The 21,163-nt window shown below is 37.7% G+C and overlaps 1 protein-coding gene across 2 annotated transcripts in view; it reads left to right on the forward strand.

Moving 5' to 3' along the window:
• Positions 1 to 21,163, forward strand: part of DHX40 (DEAH-box helicase 40) — a 51,754-nt gene that overhangs the window by 471 nt on the left and 30,120 nt on the right. For both annotated transcript variants that reach the window (XM_019981954.2, XM_019981953.2), the window contains exons 2-10: positions 579 to 746; positions 2,420 to 2,565; positions 3,974 to 4,093; positions 4,296 to 4,523; positions 4,746 to 4,812; positions 5,950 to 6,081; positions 16,300 to 16,399; positions 18,620 to 18,706; positions 18,847 to 19,029. In XM_019981954.2, the coding sequence (XP_019837513.1) occupies positions 579 to 746; positions 2,420 to 2,565; positions 3,974 to 4,093; positions 4,296 to 4,523; positions 4,746 to 4,812; positions 5,950 to 6,081; positions 16,300 to 16,399; positions 18,620 to 18,706; positions 18,847 to 19,029 (1,231 nt within the window). The remainder of the gene's footprint in view (positions 1 to 578; positions 747 to 2,419; positions 2,566 to 3,973; positions 4,094 to 4,295; positions 4,524 to 4,745; positions 4,813 to 5,949; positions 6,082 to 16,299; positions 16,400 to 18,619; positions 18,707 to 18,846; positions 19,030 to 21,163) is intronic.

Here is a 21,163-nt window from a genome sequence, read left to right on the forward strand (position 1 = left end):
TAGGCTCAGAAAGCCTTTGTTCTCTACCCACCCGTTCCCCCCCACCCCTCCGCCCCTCCGCCGGGCCGCCAGCCTGCCTTTGGGTACGGTATGAAGGGAGCCAGTTTCCAGGAGCCAGTTTCCATGGTTACCCACCACTTGGCCTTCTGGGATATCAGTCGCTCTGAACGGGGACCTAACTTGAACCGTGAATCAGAAGCAAATACAGGTGGCTTTTCATTCAGCCGAGAGTTTTTCTACCCTGTTCCAGTTTTAGGGTCTATTATTTAATAAAATTGGGTTTTGTGCTTCTGAATAGGTATACCTGCAAATATATTGCCTTGTGCTAGGCTTACTTTGTCGGATACTTTGAGTCAGGCATTAAGAAATGCTCAAGTTGATCTCACTAAAAAGTTGCTTTGAGCTTAGAAACACTCGCTCGCAAATGGGATGTAAGCGATTTCACCGAGAAGTCATGGGTTGATTCTTTCCAGCCCTAAAATTCTATTGTCACTCTCTTTTTCAGTTTTGGGAAATTGAGATAACTTTACAGGCCTTTTAATTGCACCTCCACCCCCACCCCCGCCCTGTCATTACAGAAGAGAAAGGATGCACATCACAGGAGGGAGGAACTACTCCAACTTTTCCCATTCAGAAACAAAGAAAAAAGCTTATTCAAGCTGTGAGGGACAATTCATTCCTTATTGTTACTGGAAATACAGGAAGTGGTAAAACAACTCAACTCCCAAAATATCTATATGAAGCAGGTAATTTTATTCTGGGATAATATTGGGAGCATTTAAAAATATCCTCTTAAAAGCTAATAGGACTTCTGTATTACATAAATGCCTGTCATTTGTTTTACAGTCCGATTCTTCTCTTGGCACACTGTCCTTGTATGTTTCGCTCTTTTTTACAGTCTTATTTCAGATTCCGGAATTATTTGAAATGGCATTTTCAGTTACCATAAAAATTCCAGATAGAATTATAGGTAGATATTGATTCTCTGCTGTAGAGTAGGCTGTCTTGCAGTAGACTGTTGAACGTTAGGTATTGAAATGATTTTCAGGGGAAGGGATATATTGATATCTGTTGCTGACATTACTATTTCTGGGTTCTTTTTCCAGAGTGATATCAGGTAACTGTTTATTCCTTGATTTTCCTAACACCAAGCCAGCTAACAAACTACCCTTACAGTGTCTTTCCTTTCAATATGGTAAACTTTATATCATAAGGTTGGTATACAGCAAAATTATGTTGGATGTTATAAAAATTTCTTAGCTTATATATTGGAGAAGGCAGTGGCAACCCACTCCAGTACTCTTGCCTGGAAAATCCCATGGACGGAGGAGCCTGGTGGGCTGCAGTCCATGGGGTCACCAAGCGTCAGACACGACTGAGTGACTTCACTTTCACTTTTCCCTTTCATGCATTGGAGAAGGAAATGGCAACCCACTCCAGTGTTCTTGCCTGAAGAATCCCAGGGATGGGGGCTTCTGGTGGGCTGCCATCTCTGGGGTCGCACAGAGTTGGATATGACTGAAGCGACTTAGCAGCAGCAGCAGCAGCTTATATATTAACTTACTCGGATAAGTCAGGTCTTTTAAGATGCTGTCTGTTGGGCTTCCCTGGTGTCTCAGTGGGAAAGAATCTGCCTGCCAATACAAGAGACGTGGGTTGGATCCCTGGTCTGGGAAGGTCCCACATGCAGTAGAGCAACTAAGCCCATGCGCCACAGCTATTGAACCTTTGCTCTAGAGCCCGAGAACCGCAACTCCTGAAGCCCTCACAGCCTAGAGCTTGAAACGAGAAGCCCATATACCACAACTGGAGAGGAGTCCCTGTTGCTGAAACTAGAGAAAGCCCATGCACCAATGAAGACTCAGCACAACGAAAGATAAATAAATAAGTAATTTTTTTAGAAAGATGCTGTTAAGACATACCACTATTTTACATACTATTAGTAAAGAAAAAAATACCATCAGTTATAAGATCCATTTTGCTTTCCGAGATACTAAAATGGTAGAACCTATGAAAAGTGGTATATTTAAACTTCTGTGGAAAAAGTAAATCTATTTTAGGAAGTGTGTGGAATTTTATGTCTTCCCAGGGGTTAAAAATTTTTGGCTTACTCTTTAGAGTAAATCTTAAGACTGAAATTGGAAAAAATCTAATTAAAATATGTACATTTAAATGGTTGTTAATATGTATTCATATGTATGTGAGAATGGTTATTATGTATATGTGTATGGTTATTCATATATACTCTTATTTTTAATTAATACTTAAGTTTCCATGGTGCAAATGTAAGACAATGTGTTGTTAATTTTGCCAAGTTTTCTTTTAGAAACTCTTGAACAGTTTGTATCGATTGACCAGAAACAGTTTAATGGGAAGCAGTGGTTAACATTTTTGTGTATTTTACCTCTGCATTTGGTAGGGTTTTCACAACACGGTATGATTGGTGTGACCCAACCACGAAAAGTAGCTGCCATATCTGTTGCTCAGAGGGTTGCTGAAGAAATGAAATGTACATTAGGATCCAAAGTAGGATACCAAGTTCGTTTTGATGATTGCAGCTCCAAGGTACCCAAGTTCTGTTTGTATTTAGTTAAGTAGTGTGAAGTTATAGAAAGAGTGGGAAAAGTTATGGAAGATTTTGACTTCAAAATTCCATCTGCATTTTAAAGAAACAAAGCCTCAGATTAGAATTAATTTGTATTGCCTGTTATTAATGTCTTGTCCTGGGTGCCTTCCCTTTTCTCCTTTTCTCCCTTCTCAATTAGTTTTGTGACAGTTATGTTGACTTTTTCATAGGATTCCCTTGTGTATTTTAGCCGTAACAGTTCTTGACATGTAACTTACATTTGTGTTCTTTGAAAAGCAATTTTATTATAGTAAAATATACATAAAATAAGATTTACCATTTTTAGTATTTTCAGATCACATTTAGGTAAACAGTGCAGTGGCATTAAGTACATTCATAGTGTTTTGTAACCATTACCACTCTCTATTTTCCGAACACTTTCACCATCCCAGAAAACAGTGCTGTATCTCCACGTTCCCATCCTCCCACCTCCAGTAGTCCCTGGTACCTTCTATTCTGCTTTACATCTCTATGTATTTCTATATACTTAAAACGTGGAATCATGCAATTTTGTGTGGCTTGTTTCATTTAGCTAATGTTTTCAAGGTTCATCCATATTATATGGTTGAATTCTTGAAGTCAGTGCAAAACTGATAGTTAACAAACTTATTGAGCAAATATTTGTTGAACATCTTCTGTATTCATGGTAATAGTTCACAGCCACATTCAGAAATCCCCTCAGGATTTCTGAATCCTGAACCAGATGCAAAATAATCCCTGATTTGCTTATGGTCCCTAATAGGAATGGCTAGCAATAATGGCATAGAATAACTCCCCAAAATACTGTCTTTGCATTCCTGGTGGTCACTGCTGGGATTTTTCTTTTCTCCTTGGCTTGTTTTATGGATAGCTCTGTTGTTAACTCCTATTCTCACCTTTTAATGCTAGTCGGCTGATCCTATTTTTGTAATAGGACAATGGTCAGGGAGGAATAGCATGAGAAGAATGGTGCCACCTTCCTTTTTTCCCTAAGTTCTCTAAAATAGCAGCTGAGACAGGAGGACGAATCCCATTTCATTATTGTTTCCCACAGCTTGCTCACCAGAGGTCACTGTGTTGTCTTAACCACTTTCCACTGACTTCATTGTATTTCCTTATTGTTGCTTTATCCCAGAACATTCCCCTTAGTTTTCCTGCCTGTGTAGATCACAAGTTTCATAATTTACCATCCATGTTATTAAAATATATTATTAGACTATTTCATGTACTCTCTTATTTAGTCAGATTAGTTTGATCCCTTGATGTCTGTACATTTGAGAGGAAAAATTTAATTTGCGAGACAGGAGTGCATTTCTGTGATTTTTATTTTTATGTGTATGTTAATGTACTCTGCTGTTTGAACATTAGGAAACAGCAATCAAATACATGACTGATGGATGTTTACTGAAACATATTTTGGGAGATCCGAATCTTACCAAGTTCAGTGTCATTATTTTGGATGAAGCCCATGAGAGAACTCTAACTACAGTGAGTATTTAACTTTATTACTTATTTATTAGACAGTTTTCTTTCTTTGGGGGTAGCTTTGTACTGTACAGTGAATTGCCTTCCCTTCCTTACATTTTAATCAATTAAAATATGAATCCTTTGGTTAAGGAAAGCAAAATATTTAAAATAAGTTGGTTGTTATGTACACTTGTGACTTATTAGAAATTTACTTTTCTTTCAGGACATCTTATTTGGTTTACTGAAGAAGCTATTTCAGGAGAAGTCTCCTAACAGGAAGGAGCATTTAAAGGTCGTGGTGATGTCAGCAACAATGGAATTAGCCAAGCTCTCTGCATTCTTTGGAAATTGTCCAATATTTGATATACCTGGAAGGCTTTATCCAGTCAGAGAAAAATTCTGCAATTTGATTGGTCCACGAGATAGAGAAAATACTGCATACATTCAAGCGGTATTACTTGTCATCCTTATTATGTCTTTTCTGTATCTATGATTCTAGTTGACTGAGTAGTTTGGTAATTCATTTTTTCTCTAGTGTTTTAATGGCAGCCTTTATAGGTCCTAGGACTTTTGAGAATCAGATTTAATTTTTCTGTGGAACTGAGAGAGCTGGCGGTAGTGGTGGTGGGACTTTATCTCCACTAGCATTTTATGCTTGTGTTTCTTGCTTTAGATTGTGAAAGTGACCATGGATATCCATTTGAATGAAATGGCTGGAGACATCTTGGTTTTTCTGACTGGTGAGCATTCAGTACTAGGTTTAAAAATTTTGCCCTTTATACGAGGGGAATGTGGCACCACACTACTGTGTACCTTTGTTGGAAAATCTAGGCTCTACTCATTTTATCCTAGCCTTTTATGGTTATCTGAGTAGTTTTAGATGTTGTATTTATTATAAGATATGTAACATAATTTTACACTGCCCTAAAAGCACAAGTCTCCTTGAAGTGAAGTCGCTCAGTTGTGTCCGACTCTTTGCGACCCCATGGACTGCAGCCTCCCAGGGTCCTCCGTCCATGAGATTTTCCAGGCAAGAGTATTGGAGTGGGTTGCCATTTCCTTCTCCAGGGGATCTTCCTGACTCAGGGATTGAACCCGGGTCTCCTGCATTGCAGGCGGACGTTTTATCCTCTAAGCCACCACAAGTCTCCTTAGTAAACATATGTAAAATACACTGACCTTTTAGTAGGAAGATACTAAATGGTAAAATATTAGTATTTTTATTACCATATATAGAGCTGTTAACCACTAAACAGTCCTGGATCTGAATGACTAATTTCATTATTTCAAAAGACGTCCTACTGGCTGCTTTCTTCTTTGAGTGGTGGGATGGTACTGTGTGGTAGCAGTGCACAGGCTGTGGAATCCGTGTCTCATAGGCATGCTTTTTTGGATCAAAAATAGAATAGTTACATCTCAGACTGGTGTGATTCTTCAAGTAGCAGCATTCTGCTAACAGATCTGAGTCATTTCATGGCTCACCTCCTACACTGCCTGTACTAATGTCAGAAGTGAGACATTGTAACAATCTCTTAGCCTTTTTAAGGAACTTAAGTATTTTTGACATCAAATGCAGTATCCCCCATGGTAATGATTAACTTTATTGAATCTTCCCCAAATACCATGTTAGCAAGATGAAAGACTTGATGACTGTAAATGTTTTTATTCCTTTAGAGATTTAAATTCCTTGGAAACTGGTATTTCCTGTATTTTTTATTTTATGTTGGGATTGGGTACAACTTGTGTTCATCTACTTTAGATCAAATGAGATGTTTAAAATATGCAAAACTAACATAAATCTAGAAAGCTTTTTCTTTTTCATTCTTAAATTAATTTTGCTGTTCAGTTGCTGACATTATTTTCTCCCCTCATTTCAGGTCAGTTTGAAATCGAAAAAAGTTGTGAGTTACTTTTTCAGATGGCAGAATCTGTTGATTATGATTATGATGTCCAAGATACCACTCTAGATGGCTTGTTAATATTGCCCTGTTATGGATCTATGACAACAGGTAATTACTCACTAGAAAAGAAAATTGATTTTTAAAGAACTTTATATTGAATAATCTATTGGATAATCACATGTTTACAACAGTATGCAGATAGTAAGTGTTTAGGTTAATGAATTTCACAAAGTGAACTCACCTTTGTAACCAACAGCCCAGATCAATAGTGTTTGGATAACCATCCTTCATCCCTTGGGAGACATGACTTTTTTTTGTTTTTAATTGAAGCCTTTTTACATTCACTTTTTTAAGACTTTGGTCATCTATCCCCCTTATTGTTGTTAAGAGAGGGCTGTGTCCTCTCCCAGCAAAACAAAAATATTGTTATGAATTTTTTGAAATGAGGGCTATAATTCCTTGATAGTAGTACCATAAATTAAATCTAATTTGCCACTGCCACAGAATTTCTAGGAATCTTATATATCCAGATGTATCAGAGAGTGGATTGTTTTCTTTTTATGTAGCCACACATACTAGTCTACTTTTCAAGTACGATGTAGTTCTTTTTTAAGTTCAGAGAGCAAATTCTAACTCTGATCATTCTATTTGTTCATAATAAATGTTACTGAATGAGGTTTAGATTTGTTTTGTATAACTATTGTATTATGGAATTTGACTTGTAATACGAAAGGGAAGTTAACCTGTAGTCTCCTATTTAGACTTTGACTGGGATTAGCATTTATGTAATGCAAAAAAGCAATTGAATGTTTTTATATTTTATGTGTAGTTTTGTTTTTGTTGAGTAGGTGGTTCTTATCCATATATTAACAAAAACAGTTCAGAAACGTATGTGTTGGTAAATAACCGTAGACATGCCGTTTTAGAAATTCCTTTTGTGATGATGGTATTGGGCCCACACACTCAACATTGACATCTATTTTAAATTGTTACATCTTCAAGGGAATTCTTAGGGTCTTTGTTAGGTATTTAAGGTTCTCATTTATTTTGGAGATTCTGTCTACTAATTTTTTTATAATTTACTTTGTAACTGATAAGGTAATTCAAAACCTGCTATAGTTGCTTTGTGTTAATTGTTCATACATACTTCGTATAAAGTTCATTCTTTCCATCTTACTGCCACATTGAAAATAATAGTTCTTTATCTGCCATTGCTTCTTGTTTATCTTCCTGAAATTCAGTTTTTATACTATTAAAGCTTGCTAGTGACCTGTTCCTCAAATCTCATGGCATTTTTCTATTAGTTTGTATTTTGATTTTGGGTTAATAATAAGTCTCCTTAAATGCTGTTGTGTAGGATAGTTATTTGGTTCTTCTGACCACTATTTCCATAAGGCTGTTGCCTTACCACTCTCCCTGGCCTTTGTTCCCCTCTGAATATGACTATTTTCTAAGGTTTCTTCCTTAGCTTGCTATTTTCTTAGAATTCTCTGTTTTGGAGAGGTTGGCTTCTAGGATTCACCTGTCACTTCTTTGTGACTACTCCTGAAAGCTGTCTGTAGTTCAGTCTCCGGTACTCTAGGCCTCTTGGGTCTCACAGGGCTTTCTGGTTTGCCTTTATCTTCTCCAGAGCCTTCGTTTTTCATCTTTTTTTCCCCTCATTGTCATTAGAATTGGGATCCTCAGTTTGTTTTCCTGGGTTGTTAACATATCCAGCTAACTGATTTTCCCTGATTTAATTTGCCATCCTACCTGCTGTGGTAAATATAATCTTCCAAAAGCACAGCTCTGATTGTGTCGGTCTCCTATTCAGTACCTCCAGTCATTTCCTATTGTCAACTGAGTTAAAATGCCAGCTTAATAACTTGCCGTTCATTTTCCTTCCAATATGACTTTAGCCAGCTTTCAGCCTTAAATATCAGTGTATGTGATTTTCTTTGTTGGTGTATATCAGTTCACTTCAGTTTCTCAGTCGTGTCCAACTCTGCAACCCCATGGACTGCAGCACACCAGGCTTCTGTGGCTTCATCACCAACTCCCGGAGTTCACTCAAGCTCTTGTCCATCGTGTCGGTGATGCCATCCAACTGACATGTTGTCCCCTTCACCTCCTGCCTTCAGTCTTCCCCAGCATCAGGGTTTTTTCCATTGAGTCAGTTCTTCTTATCAGGTGCCAAGCAATACCTTCGTTTATTTCATTCTCATTGGACTGTTCAGTTCAGTCACTCAGTCGTGTCCGACTCTTTGCAACCCCATGAATCGCAGCATGCCAGGCCTCCCTGTCCATCATCAACTCCTGGAGTTTACCCAAACTCATGTCCATTGAGTCAGTGATGCCATCCAGCTGTCTCATCCTCTGTCCTCCCCTTCTCCTCCTGCCCCCAATCCCTCCCAGCATCAGGGTCTTTTCCAGTGAGTCATTTGTTCCCATCAGGTGGCCAAAGTATTGGAGCTTCAGCATCTGTCCTTCCAATGAACATTCAAGACTGAATTCCTTTAGAAAATCAGTGACTTGGTTGGATCTCCTTGCAGTCCAAAGGACTCTCAAGAGTCTTCTCCAACATCACAGTTCAAAAGCATCCATTCTTCAGTGCTCAGCTTTCTTTATAGTCCAACTGTCACATCCATACATGACCACTGGAAAAACCATAGCTTTGACTAGACGGACCTTTGTTGGTAAAGTAATGTCTCTACTTTTTAATATGCTGTCTAGGTTGGTCATAGCCTTTCTTCCAAGGAGCAAGTGTTTTTTAATTTCATGGCTGCAGTCACCATCTGCAGTGATTTTGGAGCCCCCCCAAAATAAAGTCTGTTTGCATTGTTTCCCCATCTATTTGCCATGAAGTGATAGGACCAGAAGCCATGATGTTAGTTTTCTGAATGTTGAGTTTTAAGCCGACTTTTTCACTCTGCTCTTTCACTTTCATCAAGAGGGTCTTTAGTTCTTCTTTGCTCTTTGCCATAAGGGTGGTATCATCTGCATATCTGAGATTATTGATATTTCTCCTGGCACTCTTGATTCCAGTTGGTGTATATAGGTAAATGGTAAGGATGAGAAATTGGGTTTGAGTAGAGCCGTTACTGAAGCATTCTGTTTGTTTATTTATTCCCCTTTTGGTTCCAAGGGCACTGTAAGGTGAGCTACTGGTGATCCATATGATCATAACCATGTTTATTGTAGCAGTTTATGACAGTGCAAAGAGGCATTCGGATGGAGCTGATGAGGTACTGAGTAATGGGTGAGATGGAGTTTGCTGAAGCAGAGAGAAGGTAGCATTCCTGGGATCTAAGGCTTTCTTTATAAGCCTGGTAAATACAATATAGCACTTAGTTTCGTTGTTTTTGCTACTTTGGGTTGTGGGGAGAGACCTTAATACAGTGTTATTTCTTTTATTTCCTATTAGCTTGAGGAACAGAAAGCTTGCATTTGGGAGTGAGGACCGGGAAGAAGGGTTTCCTGCCTATAGCCTGGAGTGAGGGGGTTCGGTAGGTTTGGTGTTGAGGTAGACCTTATGAGGTGGATATTTTATATTTGCTCTTAACTTCTGAGCTAGCTGTGAGTGTGGCTATTTTAAGGAAACATCTTTAAATACCTCCGTGCTTGACATAAAAAATTCTCATCTGTCAACTGTGAAGAAGTGCTGAGGTGTTCCTACTACCACCAGGTCATAGGACTCCCTGCTCACCGGGCTGAACTCCCCCTGACCCCCACCCTTGTGATGTTCATTCAGGCTCAAAATATAAGAGCTATTTTTTATTTATTTTCCTCTGGCAGCATTTTTGTGATTCTGTGTTTGTTCCTTCCTGAACTTGAACTCCTCCTTTCCCTTTTACTCTCCCCCGCTCACTGTTCGAAATTCTGCTATTTTGTTTCACAAGTGCAACCAACTCCGTGAAAACCCTTCCTGCTTTCCGTCCTCACAGCTGGCTTTTCTCTCTTCTTTGTTTGACCCTCACTGTGCTTCACTGTGCCTCTGGTGGCATTTAACACTTTTAACGTGTGTTACGCTTGTTTCATCCCCTCTGTGAGACTGTGGACTTCCTGAGGACAAGTACTGTGTGTTGAGAAAGTTCTAACTAAATGTTTTAGAGTTCCAGGTTTTTCTCTTTCTGCTTGGTATTGTTATATTAATGTCTTATACCAAACTCAAGAGTAAGAACCTTATTCTTGTTTCTCTCAAACCTTTTCTGTCTTCTTACTTCCTCCTTTTTGTTCAGGTCTTACATTCCTTCATGTTTGTTGTGCATTTAGGGAAAGCTAACCCCCTACAAAATTTATGAACTGAAATATGCTTGTTGCTTCATAAGTGACAATTATTTGCATTGAATTAGGCATTTTTCCCACTCCAGTACTCTTGCCTGGAAACTCCCATGGACGGAGGAACCCGGTGGGCTGCAGTCCATGGGGTCATGAAGAGTCGGACGCGACTAAGTGACTTTACTTTCACTTTTCACTTTCATGCATTGGAGAAGGAAATGGCAGCCCACTCCAGTGTTCTTGCCTGGAGAATCCCAGGGACGGGGGAGCCTGGTGGGCTGCCGTCTATGGGGTTGCACAGAGTCGGACACGACTGAAGTGACTTAGCAGCAGCAGGCATTTTTAGCACTGAAGTAATTCTCTAATTCAGTGCAGAAGCCTTTTGTGGAGGGTGGGAATCTTAGATTTTTTTTTTAAGTAATGAAAGCCATGGCTGTTTTTCTAGAAAAATGCACATACACCCATATATATATATATATGAATATATGCATAATCAGATTTCTTTATTTTACAGATAGAGGCTAAGTGATGTTCCTGAGGTCACATGGTGAATCTACATTTGATTACTGGTTGTTTATTCAGTAGTGGAGGGTCTAACAGTGCATGTGTTTCCACAATAGATGAAGAAAAGGAGAGGAGTTTTACCTTGAGGTGGTGTAGAACATTTTAAAAGAGGAGAAACTGCTCATTTAGATTATTGCATACATCCAAAAATAGTTTTTTCTCTTCTGATTACAAAACAAAGATACTTCTTTCAATATGTCGAGTACCAAGTGTCTAGGATAGTTTCCTTAAATGTTAAGATTAAAGATGTGGGGGAATAAGGCGAGTGAGTTTCACATAAAAGCTTTTAGTCTATGTGTTTTCTCCCCAAATGAAAAATTTTATCTTATCTTAGAAAGAAATACATACTTTTTTAAAACAATAAAATCATCACAGTAAGAAAAATCATTAAACGTAGGTGCCACCAACATGATTAAGTGATAATCACTATTAATATTCTGAGGTATATTGTTCTGACCTTTTTATTTATACATTTAGATATGTTTTATTGTTTACATTTTTTTTAAAGAAAAATGGGTTGATTTTACATATGCTCCTTTGTTTTTCTTTTCTGCCCTTTGTAGAAGTTTTAAAAGTACAGAAAAGTACCAAAAAATGCCTTTTCCACTATGCAGAATTAACCTAGATGGTGTCTCTCTTTAAAGAAAAATTACTCAATTGAGGGAAAATGGTACAGTTTCATTATAATGAATTCAAGCAGTGTACAAAATTACAAAGGTAAACTTAAAGAAATCACCTCAAACTCCATCCAGAAATAACCATCTTTAACATTAGAAAAAACATTCTTCAGATCTCTGTGTATGTGTGTGTGTGCGTGTGTACATATAGAAGGATAAATAAGTAGGTAGGCTGAAAGAAATACCTTTTCAAGAGTGAGATTATACTATTAGTTGCTTTTTTAGAAAGTAATTTTACTTGAATTTACTTGAAGGAATTGTTTAACTTTTAACTTCAAAGTAAATCTTTACCATGAGATATTTTATAATAAAGATTGCTCTAAGTTTAAACAAATGAAAATATTAAGCTGAAGTTAATATCTTCCTTCTAGACTATATTTGGTGCTTACTTTAGCAGCACATATGCTAAAATTAGACAATATTTGATTGGAGATCTTATCTATTGCCTGATTTGAAAGATGAAGACTTAAGTACTTATATTCTTCTATATCCTCCCCTTCTGATTTTTGTCAGTTATTTTTACATTGTTCAGATGTATTCAGTGTTTATCATCAATCCTTTACCATGATTTTTCCATTCCTAAACTACTTTCGATTAATTTTAGATTGGGTAGATTTTAACCTTTTTTTTTCTTTTTTTTAATAGAAGGGATCCTGGGCGTTTTTGTTTTTTTTTTGTAGTTCTTTTGTTTAAGAATGTCAGGCTTTCTCCTTTATACTTGAGCTACATCTTGGCTGGGTTTTATGTTCTTGGGTTGCACTTTCTTTTCCTTAGAACTTGGTAGACGTTGTCCAGTTGTCTTCTGGCATTGAGTGTTGCTGCGGAGAAGTCTGAGGCCAACCTGATTTTTTTTCCCCTCCTTGTAAGTGATTTGTTTTATCTGTCTGATTGCTTGAAATTTCCTATTTTTATCCTTAAAGTTCAATAGTTTCATTTAGAATATTTTTTGGTGTTGAGTGTTTTATAGTAAAAATTCCCTGGAATTTTATGTGCTTTTTAAAAAAATCAACTTTATTGAGGTATACTTTTCATACAATAAACTATGCCTGTTTTAAGTATACAGTTTCATGAGTTTTGAGAAATGTACATATATGTGTAGGGGCTTCCTAGGTGTCTCAGTGGTAAAGAATCCACCTGCCAATGCAAAACATGCAGGAGACGTGGGTTCAATCCCTGGGTCGGGAAGCTCCCCTGGAGGAGAAAATGGCAACCCACTCCAGTGCTTCTGCCTGGAAAATCCCTTGGACAGAGGAGTCTGGTGGCTGCAGCCTATGGGGTTGCAAAGAGTCAGACATGACTTAGCAATTGAGTACACACGCACACGTATCTGTGTAGCTACCCCACAAAAACGATAAATTGGTTGCTGTTTTGATCTGCAGTTTTAATCGTTATGTTGGATTGCCTCGCTTCTATATATTTTAGCTTCCTTCCAGTTACGTTATCTTTTCAACTACATTTACTGATTATCTCAAGCCTTTTCTCTGTGTCAGAAATTTGATTTTCAGCTGTGTTAGTGAGGATTCTCAAGATATTTTTGATGCACCCAAAAATGACTTCCAGTGGGGGTAGAGTTTGAGCTGAACAGTGTTGTACTACTTTTATTTTGTTCCAGAATCATTTTTTCCCCCTTTGATTAAGTTTCTGTTTATAGCTCTGTGTTCCTTTTATACACATTTTCTCTTTCTTTCTCTTATCTCTCTCTCTCTCTCACACACACACACATACACACACACACACACACATTCTCTTTCAAACATGTTTCTGCTTTAGGAACAATTTGAAACAAATTTTATGAGGATGTTTCAGTTGGCCTTACATATAATATGTAACATACATGTATCTTAGGAATATTAAGAGTGTTAAGTGGTAGAGCCTCAGTGTCTTTATTTCTTGGTAGATTTTGAAACATCTTTCTGCCTTTTTGCCAATCCTCCCTGCTCGCCTGTTAATTTACATCCTGGTACCTTATTAGGTGGGCTTACCTGGTGGCTCAGTGGTAAATAGCTTGGTGGAGGAGACATGGTCAAGAGCCAGTGCAAGAGATGCAAGAAATGCAGGTTTGATCCCTGGGTCGGGACGATCCCCTGGAGGAATGTATGGCAACCCACTCCAGTATTCTTGCCTGGAAAATTCCATGGATAGAGGAGTCTGGTGGGCTACAGTCCATGGGGTCACACAGAATCAGACATGACTGAGAACTAAGCTCGCATGCAGTGAAAGTATTGTTTCCCCTTTTCTTTGTGGAAACTGAGAATGTGCTTTAGGACATATGTATTTAACTTTTCCTCCGAACCTTTACAAAGAGACATAAAATTGGCATATGTTCATACTTGTGGAATATGGTGTTAAAGTATATGGGTGAAATGTAAATATGGAACAAATGTGAGTCTTGTCAAAATAGCAGGTTAAGGACTTTTTAATTGACTAGTGAACAGTGATAAACTGAAATCTTGCTTGAACTGAAGATGAAAATTAGGTACTTTTAGAAATGAATTAATTGAAAAACAGAGTTGATCATAAACATGTTCAGAATGGACATTTCTAATTTATGTAAACTTTTACGGTAATGTGGAATTTTAAAAGTAGAAGGATCTCTGTTATTTATACCATGCATTTTAAAATTTATCAATTCATTGAACTTTATTGAGCATTTTCTATGGTCCAGGCATTTTAGGTACTGGGGTGGGAGGGGAGTGGTATGTCTTGAATAAGAGAAAGTCCTTGTTCTTACAGAGCTACATTGTAGTAGAATAGATAGACAGCAGATAAATGTGTAAACATAATGTGAAATACTGGGTAGTGTATGACTCATTTGAACTATCTGGAAGAAATGAGGTACCTAAATCTAAGAAACGCCTAAAAAATAATCTTTATCACTTACGTGTCAGTTGCCTTTCTAGCACTTTTTTTTTACTTAAGTTAATTTCAGGATGATGTAGAAGAGCAGTAATGGTTGACTTGGTTTTAAACTTGCCTGTCTATATGTGAATCTTGGGCAAGCCACTTGAACTCTCTGGGCTTTAGTTTTCTCATCTATAAAATGAGATGGTTGGCCTAGTACATGATTTTAAAACTGTGCTCGTCTGTGTCATTCTTTTTCTCCTTTGTGAGAGTTCAACTTTGGTCTGTTTTATATACTGGGAATACCTGGATCTTTATAAGGTTTTATTTGGAAACACGTTTTGTACTTTATTTAAAAATAGGTTTGGTTAAGATTTCCTTGGCTGCTGAGGAGAGAACAACTTGAGGCTGCTCAAGTAGAAAAATTTTTCTAAATGAATATGGGTATATCTTGTGGAAATCAAATGCAACTATGCATTAAAATTTTTTTCTTTTTACAGTATATGTATATACTGTTCAGTATAAATGTATATGTTGAAATATATATATATACAGATACAAATACAAATTTATATATACAAATATAAATACGTATGCTGATAATTTCTTTTCATATGCCAGTAGATTGACTTGTGTACTTCCTGGAATGACCAGGGAGTCACCAGATCTCCATTTTTGGAGATCACTGAAACAGACAATCTACCAAATCTCTTGCTTGACCCCTTGAGCTTTTCCTTCATCCCACCATGACCACTCATTTGAAAACCTAGCATTGTAGACTTTGTCAGTATCATCATTTCTGACCTTAGTTTTAAACATCTTTCTGATGATTACTTCCTGTTTCTGCCAATTCACTCTTCGAATTTAACAATTTTCAGAATGCATCAAGACTTTTAACAGTTTTCACTTATCTCCTTTCACCTATGGTGTTATCATTTCCTTGCAAACAGCAACTCTCCTATTCTGTTCTCTGCTTAACCAGGCAGGTGGGCAAGTCTGGCCAAATCCATCTTTCTACTTGTTTTATACCATGTCTCTTAAGGCTTGGAGATCACCAGGCACCCAGAAATACTCTCTTGTGAATTGTTACAGATGATTCATTCTTTCCTCTCTTTAGACTAGCTTTCCTCTATATATATTAGTCACTTCCCTATGGTTTACAAGTTTATTTTTCCTCTTTGCAAGAGACTGGCCTAATCAAATTGAGCATCTCTTGGACCTTATTCCAAGAGATTCAAAGGAGAATGAGAACTGGTCCAGTTGGAGAGAGGTTTATCCTTGGCACCATAAACTATGGCCAGAGGAGCAAAGTTACTCTGAGCATTGCTGCTGGGGCTCACCCTTCAGAATGCGTGGGTAGTGAAAATCAGGATGGTGTTACTTGTTGAGAGATGGAGTCATCTGAAAAAGGAGAAGGAAATGGCAGCCCACTCCAGTATTCTTGCCTGGAGAATCCCAGGGACAGGGGAGCCTGGTGGGCTGCTGTCTTTGGGGTCACATAGAGTCGGACACGACTGAAGTGACTTAGCAGCAGCAGCATCTGAAAAAGTAAAAACTGATTAACCTTAGTTAATCAGTCTTTAAAGCATAGAAAGGTTCTTAATCTGTAGTGCATGGATGGGCTTTAGAGAGCCCCCGAACATCCTGATATTGTTAGAAAAATTTTGTGTATGTGTACATGTGTGATTTTTAATGGAGACGAGGCCCACAGTTTTTAAAGTCTCGAAGGGAGCTATGACCTACATAAAGGACTGCTGTAGGGTTAACTTTAGCAAGAGTAATCTGGTTCCGTGGATCTAGATATCTTAATAGTAAAAGATGAGTAAAAGAGCAGTTCTTGCTATTGTATTTTTAATTCAAGATAATTAAAGAGGTAAAGAAAACAACTTCTAATGGAAAGAAATGAGTTTTTCAGAACTTGAGTTTGACACATGCATGTTACACATGCATGTTGTGAATTATTCTTTTCTTTTCATATATGTTTTAGATCAACAGAGAAGAATATTTTTGCCACCTCCACCTGGAATTAGAAAATGTGTCATATCCACCAATATTTCTGCAACATCTTTGACAATAGATGGGATCAGGTAAACTTTTAAAATTCCTTTGAAAGCCAAGGAAGCCACTTAGCTAATCGTAAAATATGCAGTTTGTGTCTCTGTGCCCGCCACCAGTTCCCCTCTCACCTCCTTAACTTGTAATCACCCAGCGTTTTTTGTAATTATTGTTTGCTCTGAATAGGAAATGGAGTAGGAGGTGCATATAGTATTTCTGTTGATACTTTTAAATACTTGTACTTGGCAACTTGTAGCTTCCTCTTCCCAAATGTAAGATTATGTGTAATGTTTCAAGGATTTCTTTAAGTGGGAGGCCAAACCTGTTTTTCTATGTTCCCATTACCAGCAGATACCTAAGAGGATCTGATATTCCCTTCTGACCTGTCAGCTCCACTTCATATAGTTAGCTTTGTAAACCCAAGTATTTATCTGGAGGTACTGTTTCTTGCTTTTCAGCTGTTTGTGAAATGGACTTTATATTTCAGTGTAATCAATGATGCCATCAAATTTTTGAGAAATTTTGTAGCGAAACACTTGGAAATTTTAAATCTAGACTGAGAGCTAAATGAGAAGTTCTTTTAGACCTTTGAGCCACATTCCTTCTGGATGTTTATCTTTTACCCAGTATATTTTATGTCCTTAACTAAGTCTGTCTCTGCCAAAGGATGACTGGACCTGCCGCAAAGGTTCTGTATGTTTCTTTTGGGTAAAATGATCCTCCAGATCTAAGAGGAAGTTTAATTTCCTCTGCTTCTCTTAACTTTAAAAATAATGGTTTCACTAAGGGCTTAGGTGAGCAATTCTCTTGAGTAAATTAATCTCTGTAATTTTTTGTTTCCAGCCAAGGCAATATTCATGAAATAGCGTCTTTCAGAATGTTCCCTTAGTGAATGATAGACTTAGTACTGTTTCTGACTAAGTTTTTAACCTGACTTGTTCTCCATTTAATTGGCTTAAAGTGGTGTTGTTAGAGAGTAAATGGAATTAATTCTGAACCTGTTAGAATGATTTAGAGCTGATTTTCAAGTTTTTCATTTGTTGTTGTTTAGTCACTAAATGCGTGTCTGACTCTTGCGACCCCATGGACTGTAGTTCATCAGGCTCCTCTGTCCATGGGATTTTCCAGGTAAGGATACTGGAGTAAGTTGCCATTTCCTTCTCCGGGGGATCTTCCCCACCCAGGGGCTGAACCTGCATCTCCTGCATTGGCTGGTGGATTCTTTACCACTGAGCCACTAGGGAAGCCCTTATTTTCTATGGGACAACATAAGATTTACATTGAAAAGTGGATAATAAAGTAGTATTTATTCCATATACAGTGTTGTGCAACCACCACCTCTATAGCGTCCTAAAACTTTTCATCACCCCCAAATAAAACTATATACTTTAAGGAGTTGTTGCCCATTTATGCCTCCCCCCTAGCGCTTAGCAGCCACCACTTAATGAATACCCTATGTTGGGTCTTTCATATAAATGGAGTTACAGCATGTGATCTTTTGTGCCTGGCTTCTTCCACTCAGCATGTTTTTTGAGGTTCATCTGTGATGTAGCATGTATCAGTACTTCATGCTTTTTTATAGCTGAATAGCATTGTTATATGTGTAGACCATAATTTGTTCACCCTTTCATCTCTTAATGGTTAATGAACATTTATGCTGTTTCTACCTTTTGGCTCTTATAGTGCCCCTATAGTGCACTATGAATATATGTCAGCAAGTGTTTGTTGAGTGGGCTTCACAGGTGACTCAGTGGCAAAGAATTTGCCTGCCGGCGCAGGAGACGTGGGTTTGATCGCGGGGTGGGGAAGATCTCCTGGAGGAGGAAATGGCAACCCACTGCAGTGTTCTTACTTGGGAAATCCCATGGACAGAGGAGCCTGGCGGGCTACAATCCACAGGGTCCCAAAGAGTGGGACACGCCTGAGCACACACACATGCAATATGCTGAGTACTTGTTTTCAGTTCTTCTGAGTGTATCCCTAGGAATGGAGAGTTTGAGTCATATTGTAATTCTACGTTTAATGTTCTGAGGACCCACCAAACCATTTCCCACATTGGCTGAACTATTTTACATTTCCAAAATAGCAGTGGAACCAATAGAGTTCCAATTTCTTCACTTTCAGGTTTTACCCTTAACTGAAAAGTTGTTGTGTAGTTGTTAGTTTGATAGAAAAGAAGTATCCAAAGTGGTTAAAAATTAGCAAGTCTTTCCGTATTTTCTAGAAACTTAACTTTTTTCCATGCTCTTTAGATACGTGGTGGACGGTGGCTTTGTGAAGCAGTTAAATCACAACCCCAGGTTAGGATTGGATATCCTAGAGGTGGTTCCAATTTCAAAGTAAGTCTCTGTGTTAAGCCTTTTTGTTCAAAGAGCAGTTCATTAGATAATTTCTAATTGCTTTGAGAAAGAAAATGAATTACTTAGGAAAAAATCACAGAACATTTTGGGGACTTTTTTGTTGTTTTTTTTTCCTAAAGGAGTGAGGCGTTACAGCGAAGTGGCCGAGCTGGCAGGACTTCCTCAGGAAAATGCTTTCGGATCTATAGTAAAGATTTTTGGAACCAGTGTATGCCTGACCATGTGATCCCTGAGATTAAGAGAACTAGTTTGACGTCTGTAGTTCTGACCTTAAAGTGCCTTGCCATACATGATGTAATAAGGTATGTAGACAATTTGAAAAAAAAGAAAAATGTGTTAGGGAGTCAGGTTTTTTCCTCTGAAATTTTTTTGAAGTATTTGACAGATATGGCACTCCATTTTCAAGGTTTAACTAAACCCAAATAAAAGGTTTCTTTCCCTTGCTTTACTGGGTTTTGATCCCTTGCTCATATTTTAACCTTGGCTTAATGGAGTATTTCAGGCTGGTGTTTATTTGGATCATTTAGTGACCACTGTTTGTCTGTAATGAAAGGTATACAATGACCTTAATTCCACTTTGAAAGTGTTATGTTTTATTTTGGGGGGGATTAGCATTTTTTATGTAGCCAGCATGGTACCAAGTACCATGAGAGGGGAATACTCAGTAGGTTTTGCTTTCGCTAAGCTTAAATTCTAATGGGGAAATGAGATTGAGATATGAAGCAAAGAATAGAACAACTGTTAAATTTTAGTTAAATGTTGAACTATATAATTAGTATGGGACAGAATATTGTAGGGCCTTGAAATTTTACCATTATAAAATTTATGGTAGAAGAAATAGTGAAAGAAGAGTATTGTCTTTGTCTTAATTTTGCTTTTAATTGCCTGGGGATGTTGAAGTGTCAGGAACCTAGGGAGAAGATGACCATACATTCTTTTCTTTTTTTCATGCATTCTTTAAATTCATAATAAGGGAAATAGTTACTAGATACATCCAGATATGTTTTATATACTCTTGGAAAGCCATCTAAGATTTTTTTTTTTTGATAGTTATTGTAACAGCAGAGATTTTCTAGATGAGAATAAAAATCCTAGAAAGAAGAAAGCAGATATATAAAATTGTTTCATATATGATACATATGAGAAAGGCCATTTTAAAGAAATCTAATTGACCAAACAGATGAACTCAGATTGAAAGTATTTATAAAGGCTAACAGAGCAGCATATAACCAAGAATAAATATATATTAGAAAACTAGAAACAATAATTGCTCAATATCATCTGCACTGAATTATTTTTCCATCTTAAGTTTTAAGACTTAGAAAGTACTGAAAGTTTTTTAAATGTTAGAGACCAAAAAAAAAAAAAAGACTTCTTTCCCCACCCCTCTTTCTTTTTACTTCTAGTTTTATTGAGATATAATTGACATACAGCACTGTGTAAATGTAAGGTATACAGCATAATGACTTATATACATTGTGAAATGATTACTACAGTAAGTTTAATGAACATCCATCATCTCATACAGATAAAATATTAAAGAAATAGAAAAAAAAGTTTTTTTCCTTATGATGAGAATTCTTTCATATATAACATACAGCAGTGTTAATTATATTTACCATGTTCTATCTCCCCACCACAGAGAACCAGAATTTGAAGTAGATGGTATAGTATTCATAGGTAACAAAAGAAAATAGAGCTTTTGTTGTTACTGTGCTTCCCCATTCTCCTCCATCAAGGATGATTTTAGGGACTTTCCTGGTGGGTAGCACAGTGGATAAGAATCTGCCTGCCAGTGCAGGGGACACAGGTTCAATCCCTGGTCTGGGAAGATCTCACATGTCATGGAGCAACTAAGCCAGTGCGCCACAACTGCTGAGCCCACCTGCCCAACTACGAAGCCGGCACACTCCAGGACCTGCGAGCCCAAATACTGAACCTATGAGCCGCAGCTGCTGAGTCTGTGAGCTGCAGCTACTGAAGCTTGCACGCCTAGAGCCTGTGCTGTACAAGAGAAGCCCCTGCGATGAGAAGCCCAAGCACGACAGCAAAGAGTAGGCCCTGCTTGCGGCAACTGAAAAAAGCCCGAGTGCAGCAACGATGACCCAGGACAGCCAACATAAACAAATAAATAAACATTTTTAATAAAGAATGATTTTAAAACTGAAAAGAGAACAAGTCTAGATAAGAAGGGATGACGACTAGTATGGATTAGAAAATACTGAGAGAAACCCTAACAACTGCAGATGAGGTCGTCTTGAGGCTTTAGACATTATTTCCACAGTACTAAAAGAACTTGCTGATATAATGTCAGAGGTACTGTAGGTCATCTCTGAGAAACTATGCAGAACAGGTTACCAGAAAATTGTGAGCAACTAAAAAAAAATAAATTCTCTATTTAAGAAAAGAGCAGGTTATAGAAATAGCTGCCTAGTA

The sequence above is a fragment of the Bos indicus genome, chromosome 19, assembly GCF_029378745.1.
Source record: "Bos indicus isolate NIAB-ARS_2022 breed Sahiwal x Tharparkar chromosome 19, NIAB-ARS_B.indTharparkar_mat_pri_1.0, whole genome shotgun sequence".
In the NCBI taxonomy this organism is placed as follows: Eukaryota; Metazoa; Chordata; class Mammalia; order Artiodactyla; family Bovidae; genus Bos; species Bos indicus.